This window comes from Acomys minous (assembly GCF_964271855.1).
Source record: "Acomys minous genome assembly, chromosome: 9".
In the NCBI taxonomy this organism is placed as follows: domain Eukaryota; kingdom Metazoa; phylum Chordata; class Mammalia; order Rodentia; family Muridae; genus Acomys; species Acomys minous.
The window spans coordinates 80,734,172-80,747,413 of NC_140490.1; the positions used below are offsets into that span (position 1 = coordinate 80,734,172).

The 13,242-nt window shown below is 57.7% G+C and overlaps 2 protein-coding genes across 2 annotated transcripts; both read left to right on the forward strand.

Moving 5' to 3' along the window:
- Positions 1–3,388: 3,388 nt before the first annotated feature.
- CIRBP (cold inducible RNA binding protein) lies at positions 3,389–6,927 on the forward strand. Its single transcript, XM_084795624.1, has 7 exons — positions 3,389–3,539; positions 5,021–5,175; positions 5,255–5,361; positions 5,442–5,580; positions 5,671–5,752; positions 6,026–6,096; positions 6,288–6,927. The coding sequence occupies exons 2-7, from the start codon at positions 5,073–5,075 to the stop codon at positions 6,302–6,304; spliced, it is 519 nt and encodes a 172-aa protein (XP_084651750.1). The 5' UTR covers positions 3,389–3,539; positions 5,021–5,072; the 3' UTR covers positions 6,305–6,927.
- Positions 6,928–7,065: 138 nt separating this feature from the next.
- FAM174C (family with sequence similarity 174 member C) lies at positions 7,066–11,236 on the forward strand. Its single transcript, XM_084795631.1, has 4 exons — positions 7,066–7,640; positions 7,722–8,251; positions 9,011–9,127; positions 9,517–11,236. Coding segments are annotated over exons 2-4 (420 nt in total). The 5' UTR covers positions 7,066–7,640; positions 7,722–7,949; the 3' UTR covers positions 9,518–11,236.
- Positions 11,237–13,242: the final 2,006 nt, after the last annotated feature.

Here is a 13,242-nt window from a genome sequence, read left to right on the forward strand (position 1 = left end):
AAAGCCCTCCAAAAGGAAACAAAGGCATGCTGAGCCACCTGTCCACAGGTAACAGGTAACTGCACGGGAACACACCTTAGACACAGGTAACCGTCGACGCTAAAGATGCACACTAGAGAGGTCTCCGCGGGTCTCACGTTTGCACACTTTTCTGGGGACTCGAAGCGGCCGTGGGTACCAGTGGGGCCCAGCCCAAAGGAGCTGATTGGTAGTAACCTAAATAAGTGGGCGCTGGATGAATGAATGAATGAATCAGTGAATGAATACGGTAGTTCCCAAAACCAGGAACTGGAAGGTCTCCGAGTGGGAGCCAGACTAGGGGCCCAGCATGATTCTGGGAGCTGAGATTACAGGGATCCAGTTTCCCCTCCTTGGGGTACACACGGGGACCGCCTTGCTTCTGGCTCAGCTGGTCTGTGGTCCAGCGGTCCCTGAGATGCATGTCCACCCCACCCCCCACACCCCCGATTGCGCACATTGAGGGAGGAAAGGCATGTTGGTTTCTCGGCTCTTTTTAATAACCTCCTTGCGTGAGTGGCTGACGCAGCAGGCTGTTCTGACGGGGATAGGAGGGCTGCGTGCAGGGAGCGAGGTGCAGAGGGGGTGGCCATGAGTCACCAGCTGCTGTCTAGGGGGAGGGGAGCGTTGAGTCTCTGAGGGGTCCTGGCATCCTTCTGCTCCAGACAGCTGGGTCACCCCGACCAACCTCATCTAAGGGCCAGTGAGTCTGGGGCTTGCAGCAGGTCCGGTTGTCTCAAACCTTAAAATCGCCAGACTGTACTCTTTCCAAGGGGCAGTGCCGAAGTGCGGGGGTTTCCATCACTGACTTCTGAGGAGATGTCTGCACGGTCTCGCTCCTCAGGAAGAAGATGCTGCAGTCAGGTCACTCCCATCTGACCCCTCAACACCAGAGTGAAAAGAGATGAGAGCTGTGGCCTGGTGGTGTCAGCTTCCATTATCTCTGCTACTTGGGAGGTGGGGCTACAGTTTCAAGGACAGATTGGAAAACTTAGGTTTGTCTCAAAAGAAAAGGATGGTTTAGTGGTTTAAAAAAAAAAAAAAAGCCCAAGCTGTTCTTGCAGAGCGACTGGGTTCAATTTCCAGTGTCCATATGGAGGTTCCTGGAGGCTCAATTTTCTTTCTTTTCTTTTTTTCTTTCTTTTTTTTTTTTTTTTTTTTTTTTTTTTTTTTTTTTTTTTTGGTTTTTTTGAGACAGGGTTTCTCTGTGTAGCCTTGGCTGTCCTGGACTCTCTTTGTAGACCAGGCTGGCTTTGAACTCACAGCGATCCGCCTGCCTCTGCCTCCCGAGTGCTGGGATTAAAGGCGTGCGCCACCACGCCCGGCTCAGGCTCAATTTTCTTAGCAAATATATTTTATTATGAACTTATTAACCCAGAGGACCTCACTTATAACCCAACTAACATAAAAGAAAGGAAAACTAAAGAATACAACAATGAAACTGTAAGGATATCACTTCTGAGGAACGATTCTGCTGGCGTAATCAGCAGGATTTCTTCGCCTGGAGCCTGGAGCCCCGAAGCCTTCCCTCAAGCGGTTCTCTCTAGGCGCTGTCTCGAAGTGGAGCGATGAACACGCAAAACTACCTGAAGTCTCCAAAGGCTCCATCTCCTGTTTTTGGCTCATTTTTATGCCTCCTCTTAGAATATGTTCAAAGATGTTTTTCAGCTGGTTAATAACCAATCACCCCCACACAGTGTTTCGACTGCTAAGGGGATAAACATCACAAGTCTTTTCTCATTCCCCTACTTGTGATCTAAACAAAAAACATGTTTATCTCTCCTTCAGGTTCCCAACTCTGTCTTCCGGCCTCCCTCTGCACAAGGTAGACACCGGGTTCACAGACATCCAGGCAAAACAACAGTACACATGAAATTAGTATGTGGGGGTTTTGTCTCACATATATGATTTTTCTATCTTTTTTTTTTTTTTAGATTTATTTTATTATTATGTATACATCGTCGTCTGCTTGTTTACCTGCAGGTCAGAAGAGGGCACCAGGTTACATTATAGATGGTTGTGAGCCACCATGTGGGTGCTGGGAATTGAACTCAGGACCTTTGGAAGAGCAGGTGCTGCTCTTAACGACTGAGCCATCTCTCCAGCCCCCATATATGATTTTTCAAGACAGGGTTTCTCTGTGTAGCCCTGGCTGCCCTGGAACTCCCTCTGTCGACCAGGCTGGCCTCGAACTCACAGAGATCCACCTGCTTCTGACTCTTGAGTGCTCAGATTAAAGAAGTGCCACCACTGACCGCCCGGCTAGTCCGTCACTAGAGTCCCTCAGCAAGGGGCTAGAGGGCATGGCTAAGAGACAGAACCCCTCCTAGGCATGCTTGGGACCCTGGGTGCTATCCTAGTCTGTGTAGAAGACGCAGGTGCATGTTCTGCCAGCTGTGTGCTGTGGCGATGCTCACCTGGATGGAGGTGAGTGGAAATCAGGATCCAAATGGCAGTTAATTTACAGAGCAGGCTGAGATTTGTAGGCAGGCTGAGTTGGGTGCAGGTGATGTGCTGCAGCAAATCTGGAGGAGGAGGAGGAGGAGGGAACACTAGCACTGTGGCTGAAATACTAATGCTGAACTTATGGAGTGCCCAGGAGTCTTGGGGTCCAGAGACTTGTTAGGCCTCAGTTGTACTGGGAGGTTCCTTTTTTGTTTGTTTGGGGGTATTTTTTGTTGTTCTTGTTTTGTTTGTTTTTCGAGACAGGGTTTCTCTGTGTAGCCCTGACTGTCCTGGACTCACTCTGTAGACCAGGCTGGCCTCGAACTCACAGAGTTCCACCTGCCTCTGCCTCCCGAGTGCTGAAATTAAAAGTGCGCGCCACCACCTACTGGGAGGTTCTTTTGGACTAGGGCAGTTCGGGTAGATTTGGGTTCGTGGGCCCAGCAAGATGACTCAGTGGATAAAGGTGCTTGCCGCTTGCAGCTACTCCCCCTCAGGACCTAGAATGATGGAAGAAGAGATTCCAGAAAACTGTCTTCTGGCTTCCACACACGCGCCTCAGCTAAATAAACGTAAAATAAATAAATAAAAAGACTGGAGAAGTGTGAAGTCGATCAGTTAAGGTTCGAGCCTTATTTGGGAGCCCCACTGAGGTAGCGAGAGCTCTTTAAAAGCAGAAGCCTGAAGCTCTTTGTTCCCCCGTCGCAGGCCAGCCGGGCGGGGGAAGCGCAGAAGTGGGTCAGCTCCGCGCCCCCCCCCACACTCCCCAGCCCCCCCCCCCAGGGCGGGAGCATGCGGCCTGGGCACGTCGCATCAGCCAATCACAACGCCCAGCGCCTCCGCGCGGGCCGGGACGAAGCTAGCAGAGCCCCGCCCCTCCGCCGAGGCGCCGCTGCCGAGTCTGAGGCGCCGGATTGGCCATCGCGGCGTGGTGGGCGGGTCCGGGGGCGTGGCCCCGGGAGCGGGGTATATCAGGCGGGACTCCGGCGCGCCCCCTCGCACTCGCGCGTTAGGAGGCTTGGGTGTGTGTGGCGCGCTGTCTTCCCGCCCGCGTCAGGGACCTGCCCGGCTCAGCGGTGAGGGCCCTGGCGGCACCGGCTCTGAGGGGCCCGGGGCGGCGGGCGGCCTGTGGCTCCCGGGCGAGGCGGAGCCGCAGCGGCACGCCCCTGGGGCTTGGGGGCGGGCCCGGGTTGGAGTCCGCCCCGCCGGCGGCGAGGCGGGCGGCGGGACAGCGGGACCTCACACTTCCCGGTGGGTGTCCTCCACCGCGCGTCACCCCCGGGCCGGTGCCGACTTTAGTGGTGGGCTTTTTTTTTTTTTTTTTTTTTTTTTGTAAAATGGCGGCCGCGAGACTCTGAACAGCCTCGCCGGCGAAATGGCGGGACTGCCGAGTGCCCGGATGGAATGGCGCAGGGTGCGTGCGTGGCGCATGCGCTGCTCCGGGGGCGGGGCGCGCCTAGCTCCGGAGTCCTGTTGTCCGCAGCTGTGGAGCTGTGTCCCGTGTGACCCTTAACTACAGCTGCCAGTACCTCGGTTTTCTCTTCCCTTGTGATTCCAGTGGGAAGAAAGCACATGTAGTTTTGAGTATTGCGCTTTTTGCCCCCCAAGTTTGTTTGTGTGTCCCACCCTCACCCCCACCCCAGGTATAAAGGTCCAGTAATAGTATAGTGCACTTGTTTTCCAAGTGGTTGGGTCCTGGTTGTCCTCAGCCAATAATGACTTTGTTTAAGTGCCACGCCCCTTTCGATAGCCACGCCTCCTGGGCCAACCTCCTAGTCCACCATGCGGAAAGCATTTCTCTAGCCCTTAGTGGTTGAATGAACTGTGGCCCCAGGTTGCATCCCGGAAGTGTCACACCTCCCTGACAGCACCCTAAAGGTGTATTTTAGTGATGACGCTTCTCTGGTCCAACAACTTCTAGCTAGTAAGGGTAGGGAGTTTGTGTCCACAACCACACACACACCCTCTTGCAAAGTGAAGAAGCTTCCAGCATGCCATTCTGGCTGGGTGATCACACCTTGGCATCCTTTTGGTCAGCTATAATGAAGGGCCACTGTAGGAGAGGGACTGGAGTTCATTTGTATTAAGGCCTAGAACCGTCCTTAAGGTTAGCTTCATCTATAGGACACAGTCTTACATGTGGGTTTGCGATGATAAAGCAGAAAAGACTTGGCTGTGTTTATTTTTGAGACACTATGTAGCCCAGGATGGTATGGAACTTTCTGGGAGGTTGTTGATGGTTTTGGACTTAGGGTCCTTGTTCCTCCAGATCCCAAAGGCCACAGTGTTTGTTTTGAAACACTGCTCCACAGTGTCCTTTGTCTCCATCTTCCTGCCTCAGTGTGAAACACCGCTTGTGGCTCAGGTTTCCCAGGAAGGCAGGCAGTGGGTCACTTTTATACAAAAGTAGGGAGGGAGGAGAAGAGGCAGGAAACTCCTTAAAGCTTTCAGTGGCCTGCCTCACCCCAGCACTTCCAAGGCCACCGTGGGCTATAAAGGGAGGCCATCCTCAACGTTTGTAAAGGCTAAGAGTGTGCTCTCTGGTTTCCATTTCCAGAGTGGGGAGGCTGTGAAGGCAAGGCAAACATCTGTGGTGTGCACGGGCTGCCATGGCGTCAGATGAAGGCAAGCTTTTTGTGGGAGGGCTGAGCTTCGACACCAACGAGCAGGCACTGGAGCAGGTCTTCTCCAAGTACGGGCAGATCTCTGAAGGTGAGGCCTGGGCAGGGAGCACCATTCTCGCTTTCTGCTCTGGGGGCACACTGGCACAACTAATGCCTCTCTCCTGCAGTGGTGGTGGTAAAGGACAGAGAGACCCAGCGCTCCCGAGGCTTTGGGTTTGTCACCTTTGAGAACATTGATGACGCTAAGGACGCCATGATGGCTATGAATGGGAAGGTGAGAATCAGGTCAGCCAGTTTGGGTCGCACAGGTCTACGGTAGAACGCGGCACTACTGACCCTCTCTGTGCCCCACAGTCTGTGGATGGGCGGCAGATCCGAGTTGACCAGGCGGGCAAGTCTTCTGACAACCGGTCCCGAGGATACCGGGGTGCCTCTGCTGGAGGCCGGGGCTTCTTCCGTGGGGGACGCAGTCGGGGCCGTGGGTTCTCCAGAGGTGAGTGCTGGGAGGAGGGCTTGGGCTGCTGGGGCGCGACTGCTGCAGGGGTGGGGGACTCACTGACTCTGTTCTCTGTGCTGTCTACAGGAGGCGGGGACCGAGGCTATGGAGGTGGCCGCTTTGAGTCCCGGAGCGGGGGTTACGGGGGCTCCAGAGACTACTACGCCAGGTGAGCCAGATGGGAACCCTGGGGAAGTTGGGCCTCGGCGGGACCAGCTGGGCCCAGGCTGTGAGAAGAGGGAGGGCGCAGCAGCAGAAAGGGTGAGCTGGCGCAGGTGGGGTTGTTTGCTCTGTGCTGAGCACCCAGCTGGCACTAGGACGTCATGTACAGGGCGGGCAGCCCCCACACTGCACCCACTCTTGCCAGCGGCACCTGGCGTAGTGCTGAGCCCGGGCGCCACTACACCTGGGGCCTTCAGTGTCGATGTGTGTCCTTCCACAGTCGGAGTCAGGGCGGCAGCTATGGCTATCGGAGCTCCGGCGGGTCCTACAGAGACAGCTATGACAGTTACGGTAAGTCAGGCTCCGAGGATGCGCCCAGCGGCGTGCGGCTGGGCTGGTGAACCCTGTGTCCTCAGAGCATCTCAGGCCGCTCAGCCTGCGGCACAGCTCCCCGGCCTGCCCCACGAACAGGGCAGTGCATGGAGCCCTGCGCGGCAGAGCGCACGCCCCAGGCCTTCACACTGTCCCGCTTCTGTCCTCAGCTACACACAACGAGTAAAAGCCCTCCGCGTCCAGATCGTCCTTCCATGGCTGTAATTAAGATGGGGGAGCTTCGCTGAACGTTGTGTAGTGAGCACCTTGTTCCCACTTTTGTAGTCCTTGCAGTTCTGACCCATTGCAGCCTGCTTCTGACCCGAGATGGCCTCGTGACTAGACTTCTTTTTATGAAGCGCTGTCTGTTTTTAAGCGTTCTAAAAACGTTTTGGAAAGCACTTCAGATTTTACTGTTTACCATGAGCCATGGGGTTTTTGTTTTTTTTTCTAAATTGTCGGGTTGTGTGGGTTTTGGTTACTTGTTTTTGTTTTTTGTTTTTGTTTTTTCTGTGGCCGCCGTGAAGTGTGGCGCCCACCCCTCCTGAGATGAAATGGACTTGATTGGAGCGAGCCATGGCTCCCCAGCTCCCAGCGCCACTGTGGGGCGCAGCAGGGCCCACCCACGGAGCAGGCAGAGGCCGTGGGGACGCGCAGCAGTCCGGGAGGCTGTGGAAGTGTTTATTTATATTGTCCTTTTTTACTGAAGACATGCATACTCCATCGATGTTGTATTCACAGTGGCTGAGGAATTCTTGTACGCAGTTTCTTTGGCTTCACGAAGCCGATTAAAAGACCGTGTGAAATGAACCTCGCTCTGACCATTTCCCTTTCATTGCCGACACACTGAGCTGCGGCTCCGTGGCCAGCAGAGCAGCTAGGAAGGCAGGGCAGTGCGGGAGGCAGGGCATGGGCAGTGCCGAGGGGCAGCGGGCGGCTGCGCCCCCTCCCCCGGCCCCAGGCATTCTCTGCTAGCCTCCGAAGCCGCAGCCCTCGGGGACAGACGCGAGCCAGACCCTGCGCGACTCCCGCTGCTCCCCGCTAGCTCTGTGCAGCTGGCTGTGCCTCGAGGTAACACTTCGCTCGTGTTGCATCCCTCCGGTTTATAGCTCACTTGGACGGACGCGTAGGCCTGGGTTGACCTCGGCGCCCTGAAGCCAGGCTGGCCCCTCCGTCCAGCCTTCCCGCGGCCAGCGGGCGCCCTGCCTTGTTTTTGTTCCCTGCTCGCAGGCTGGTCCTCCAGCTGCGCCGGCCGCGTCTCTAGTTTTTACCCAGAGCCTGGGCAGCTGCAGAAGGGCGCTGACACCCTAGGCCGCGGCCGCCTCGGGACGATCCACGTGGGCGCCGCGAGGGTGGGCGCGGGGAGGCGGGAGGGCGCCGCAGGCCCACGGGGATGCTAGGGTCACGCTCCTCTGTTTGGCAGGATGAAGGGGAGCCAGCCTGAGGCATGGACAGATGGCTGTGGCCGCAACTCCGCTTCTGGGTTCCGCAGGCGGAGGACCAGGCACTGCACACAGTTGCCGGTGAGTGCGTGGGGTCCGGGGATGCCCCAGGAGCTGGACTGTGCTTTCCCTGACCCCTCATCTCCTTCCTCTTCCTTCCAGACAACTCCTGAGCTGCCACCCGCTCCCCCACCCGGACGGCTTCCCGCAGGAGCAGAAAACGAAGCTGGGCGGGCGCGGCCGCTGGGGCGGGACGTTGAGGGGATGGGGGCGGGTCGTGAATAAAGGCTGTGACCCCAACCTCGGCTGTGTGGCTTGGGTCTGAGATGCGGCTCGGGCGCCGCGGGGAGGAGCCTTAGCACCCACCTACCTCCACACTCAGGCACTAGGATGAGCAACCCGGGCGTGGCGCAGGGCATTGTGGGCGGGGCGGGGCCGGGCCGTGTGCACTTCCGCCTCGGCTCGGGCATGGCGCCGCGTGTGATGCTGCTCCCGCCGCCGCCGCTGCTGCTGCTGCTGCTGCTCCCGTGCGCCACCCCGGGATCCGCTGAGAACTCCAGCCGGCCGGCCGCGCCTTATAACTACACAAGCGAGGGGCTCCCGCACACGGGCTCCCCGCTGCTCCGCTTGTTCTACGTAGTCACCGGGCTCTGCGGCCTGATCTCGCTTTACTTCCTCATCCGGGCTTTTAGGTGCGTTGGCGGGTCCAATCGGCATCCTGTGAGTCACTGTGGGAGGGAGCGGGAGGGCACGTGACCGGGGCGTCAGGCCCAGCTCTTGCTTCTGACTGGCGGGGAGTGGGCAGCAGCCTCGGTGTGGCCGTCCTCATACCTCGGCCTCCCGGCGCTGTGCTGACAGCTGTGCGGAAAATCGGTCTGGATCGCAAGAACCGCAAAGCTGCTTCCTTGGCTGAGGCTCGTGTATAAACATGCACACAGCGCGGCGTGCGTGGCCAGACACGCCTGTTACCTCAACACTTGAGGAGTGGAGGCAGGAGGATCCCTTAACATCTGAAGACACCGACTCAAAACAAAAAGTCTTCCGCCTTCCATTTTATTCCTACCCGCTGTGCTTAAACACAAAGTGGCGATCCAACAGCGTCCGCGCACCTGCCTCCATGGCTTTCACCGTGCTCAGAGTTGCTCTTGTAGCTCTTTGGGCTCTTTTGGTTTGGGCTTTGGAGACAGGGTCTCTGTGTAGCCCTGGCTGTCCAGGACTCGCTTTGTAGACCAGGCTGGCCTCGAACTCACAGCGATCCTCCTACCTCTGCCTCCTGAGTGCTGGGATTAAAGGTGTGCACCACCACCACCTGGCGCATTCATATTGGGCTCTGTCAGCTGCGGGGGCGAGGGGCAGGGGGAGGTGCGCAGGGAAGGAGAGGAGCCTGGGCCTCATGGGCTGGATGTCACACCGGTGCCCAAGTCGCCTCTGAGGGTGTTTGTGCCCTGCAGGCTCAAGAAGCCACAGCGAAAGAGGTATGGACTGCTGGCCAACACCGAGGAGCACGAGGACATGGACTCTCTGGACAGTGAGGAAGAGACTGTCTTTGAAACCAGGAATCTGAGATGGTAGGCAGGACTTCATCATTGAGGGATGAGCGAGAGGCCGTGTTCTAAATGGGGTTAGGGTCTAGCTCAGAGGCAGCGCCCTCGCCCGGGAGCGTGCTGAGGACAGTAAGGCTGCACTGAGCATAAACAAGTGATCCCCCACAGGCTTCTGAGCAGGGCTTAGTGTCCTGTTTCGGTAGACTGGTGTAGAGCCAGGACCCCCATGGGCACTACATCTGGCTTTCCAAGGCCCCTGAAGGAGGCAGACACCAGCTTAGGCATTTTCTGTGATCTCTTCCACCCACCCTGATGGGCCTGGAAGGGGACCTTCCGCAGGCTGGGCTGGAAAGGGGCCCCATCCGGCCATCGTCCCTCAGTTCCATGGCTTGTCCTGTTCTTCCCCCATGCAGATGTCGAGGTGGGGATGGCAAGCTACAAGGACAAGAACGGACCCGTAATTCTGCGGGCTCTGATGTCAGCCTTCCTGGAGGGAGCCTGCACTGCCCCCCGGGAGGCTCCATGGACCAGGTCAGCCCACAGACTTGAGGCCCCCACGACTGGGCTGATTTGCGCTGCTCTGTCACCCTGCCTCCCAGAAAGGACAAGGCCGCCCTACGACGAGACTTGCTGGAGCCTATGGACCCTGGGACCTCTGTGTGCACCTTCCTGCTGCTTTGGGGACAATAAATGAAGCTGTGGCTTTGTAGCTTACCTGAAACGTCCCCATCGATGCCACACCCGGGTGTCATCCTGGTTGCCTAGGACAAGGCCCTTCCTGTTGACGTCACCGTCCCTGGAGAGACCTACCTAGTCATTCCTCAGACTTGTCCCAAGGGTCCAGCTGTGACACCCTGGCTCAGGGTATTGGCACCTATGGCAGCCTTTCCCAGGAGCCATAGCATTAGCTAGTCACCTCCCTCTGGCCTTAGACTTGGAGAGGGACAGGGATACCGAAGTCACTTGCAGCCTGAGGTCACAGCCTGGGTTTAAGTCCACTCTGCCTGGTCATAACAAGAAGCTGCCACCAGGTGGCAGCCACATGCCACCTTGCCTACCAGGACCCCACCAGTTACACTGGGAATAGGGCTCCAGCTCTCTCTTGGTCCTCTGCAGAACCCTCGGACCTGAGTGTCCTGTGGCTGGCCTGAGCTTGTCCAGCACCTGCGCCATGGCTACCCAGTCAGTCCTCAGCCTCCTGAAGCCCCACTGACACTGCAGCTGGGCTGAGCTGGGTCCCCGAGGCTATTTCTGCCTTGTAGGAGTGCTGATGCCAGGCTGAGTGTCCACTCTCTCCATCCTGTAGTGTGGATGAGAGCCTGGCCACAGCCCGCCCATCTCCTGTGGCGCCTGGGTCCCTGCTCAGCCTGGGCTGCTCCCCACAGGAAGTCTCTGTGGTTTGCACCCCCAGCTTACACCCAGGGGAACCCAGAGTTCCTGAGTCACAGCTCTGGGCCCTGTCGGTCACTCTCCGTCTTTGTTTTATGCCTACTAGGTGGCCCTGGTTCCTGAACCCCGAAATTCTGTGATCTGCACCCCTGGTCCCACAGCTCAGCCATTGCTGGAGCTTCAAAAGGCATGGTGATTAGTCTAATGAGGTCAGGAGAGACCCCAGCCCCCGCCTCAGCCTCCGCTTGCAGGGAGGGTGGCCCCACCACCATCCGCCTGTCAGCAGTCACTGCACCCCGGCATTAGCACGGATAATTGGCAGTTCCGTCAAGGTTAATGCACTATTAGCCGGTGCTCTGCACAGCTGAAAGCCAGGAGAGCGGCTGTCAGGCAAGATGGAAGGCCTTGGGGCCTGGCCAGCCTGCAAGTGCACGCCTGGGGCGGCTCCCAGCACCACGTACACACACACACACACACACACACACACACACACACACACACACACACACGGGGGGGGGGGGCAGGCAGGGGCTTGAGCTCCAAACCCTGTCGCCACCTGCACCCATCCTAAATCTGAGCCCTGGGCTGGCAGAGAAGCTCAGCAGGTAACGCTGCCAGCTGCCAAAGCCCAAGTTTGATTCTAGGAAACCCACATGGTGGAAAGAGAGAGCTAACTCCTGTAGCTTGTCTCCTGACTGCCACACCATAATATACACAAAATAAAAGACAAAACTGTGTTCTCTCCTCCTGTTCCACCTCCTGGGTGTGGGCAAACCAGGCCTCTCGGTGGGGGACCCCATCCTAGCTAACCCTCAGCTGCTCAACCGGGGACACAGGGACAGGTGCATGTCACGGACCAATACCATCTCCCTGGGAAGTCAGAGTTAACAGCTGTGACCCACTTGCATGGCGCTCCCCCAGGGGACAGTAGGCCAGGGTGTCCTGAGATCCTCTGTAGGGCTCTGGTTGGCACCAGCCTCTGCCATAGGTGCCTGTGCGGGCATTGGAGTTGTAGTGACGCAGGCATGGCTGTGTGCTGGGACTCCCGACGGGTCTCACTGGGGGAAGATGGGCTTGGGGCCACAGCCCGGGCCTGGCCTGCACCTCGTGCGTGAAGGCACGAGATGATGTGGGATGGAGAAGTGACAGGAAGAGAATGAGGGGGGTGGGAGCGAGGACGAGGGGAGGGGAGATGAGAGCAGGAGGGAGGGTGGGTAGGTCTGTGAAGAGGAAGAGGAGAAAGGGATGAAGGAGGGAGGGAGGAGCCCCTCTGAGCTTGTGCTTGCCGTTAACCCAAAGACTATTATTTCTTTGGGCCCTGATGGGTGCCTATTGCTGGGCTTGAGGGCAAGCACCTGCCCTGTCCTTACTCTGCAGTTGGCCAGCTACACAGGCCACCCACCCCCATCTGCCCAACCCTGCCTCAGCTCAGGTGGGCAATTTGGTACAATTTATTCTGTAATGAGAAATTCCTCTCTGCATATTTTTAGCCTCCTGCCTGGCAAAGTGGCCTTTGATGGTTGTGGGGCCGCCAGACACTGAGATCGGGAGCCTGAGGCCTTGCCTTGGGTGCCAGAGGGACAGATAGATGGTGAGCCATCGGTGGCCAGCCAGGGTGGATGGGACTAGGCTGGAGGTAGGGTTGCGTCAGGGCCACTAAACACCCTCGCAGAGTGGACCAGATCATAAGGTGGACCATGGCTTGAGCACACAGCCCCAGGAGACAGATGAGGGACCCCGGTAACCTGGGACAGATCTCAGCCAAGAGGTATCTAAAGCCACCTCTGACCCTGGTAACCCCTGACCTTTCCCGATGCTCCGCCTCATAGTAGGCCCCAGACCTCTGACTGTCTCCAAGGCAGAGAGTCTGGTGTCTCGTGACCACTGACCTCATGGGCTGGGGCAGGCTGCCTGGGGAGGGGACAGGGGCTCCTATGTTCCCTGTCACTGTCGTGGCCAGGCAGAGTTCCCTCACGAGGCCTCTTCTCGTCTGTGCGTCCTCAGGAGCGGCAGGCGGGCTGGGGAGGTAGAGTGGGGGACAGCCGCCTTTGTTCCTGTCCCCGCTCCGGATCTGACCTTGAGACAACAGCCGAGAACAGAAGGCAGAGCTTTCTGCTCAGATCCACTGGCGGCAGGCGGCTCTCAACTCGGTGGCCCCAGCATGCAAATGAGGCCTGGGGATGTGGCCTCCTTGCTAGGTGTCCTTGTGACTGGTCCTGGTGAGTTAGAACCTAACAGATCCAGTCTGCGAGATGGGACTTCCATCTCGGCCACCCTCCCGTTCCAAAGTGAGCACAGGGCGGCCTCCAGCGCTCAGCGTTAGGGCAGGGCAGAATGCTTAGGCACCGTGGGCCCATGTGCTGTGCCCTCCTGGGGGTGCCACCAGGGCCTGCCCACCTGCCCTGGAGATCCCAGAACACCCTCCACAGACAAGCTCAGGTCCCTGAGCAAAGCCTGTCGTGAGTGAGGCATGGAACAACAGGTCTACAGAAACCAAAAGTATTTCAGTGGTCAGATGGAGGGGTTGGAGGGGGTGGGGGGAAGGGAACACTTCCAGATCTGGGTGAAATCTCATCCCTGCCCTGACGTGTGTGTGTGTGTGTGTGTGTGTGTGTGTGTGTGTGTGTGTTATAAGGCTGGGAACTTGTCACCAAAGGCCACATATCTGAGTCCTACACCATTCTGGCCTCATTGGTACCATCTTCAGTTTCTGACAGTCCGTGGGATGACAGAGGGCCACGCTAGAATCC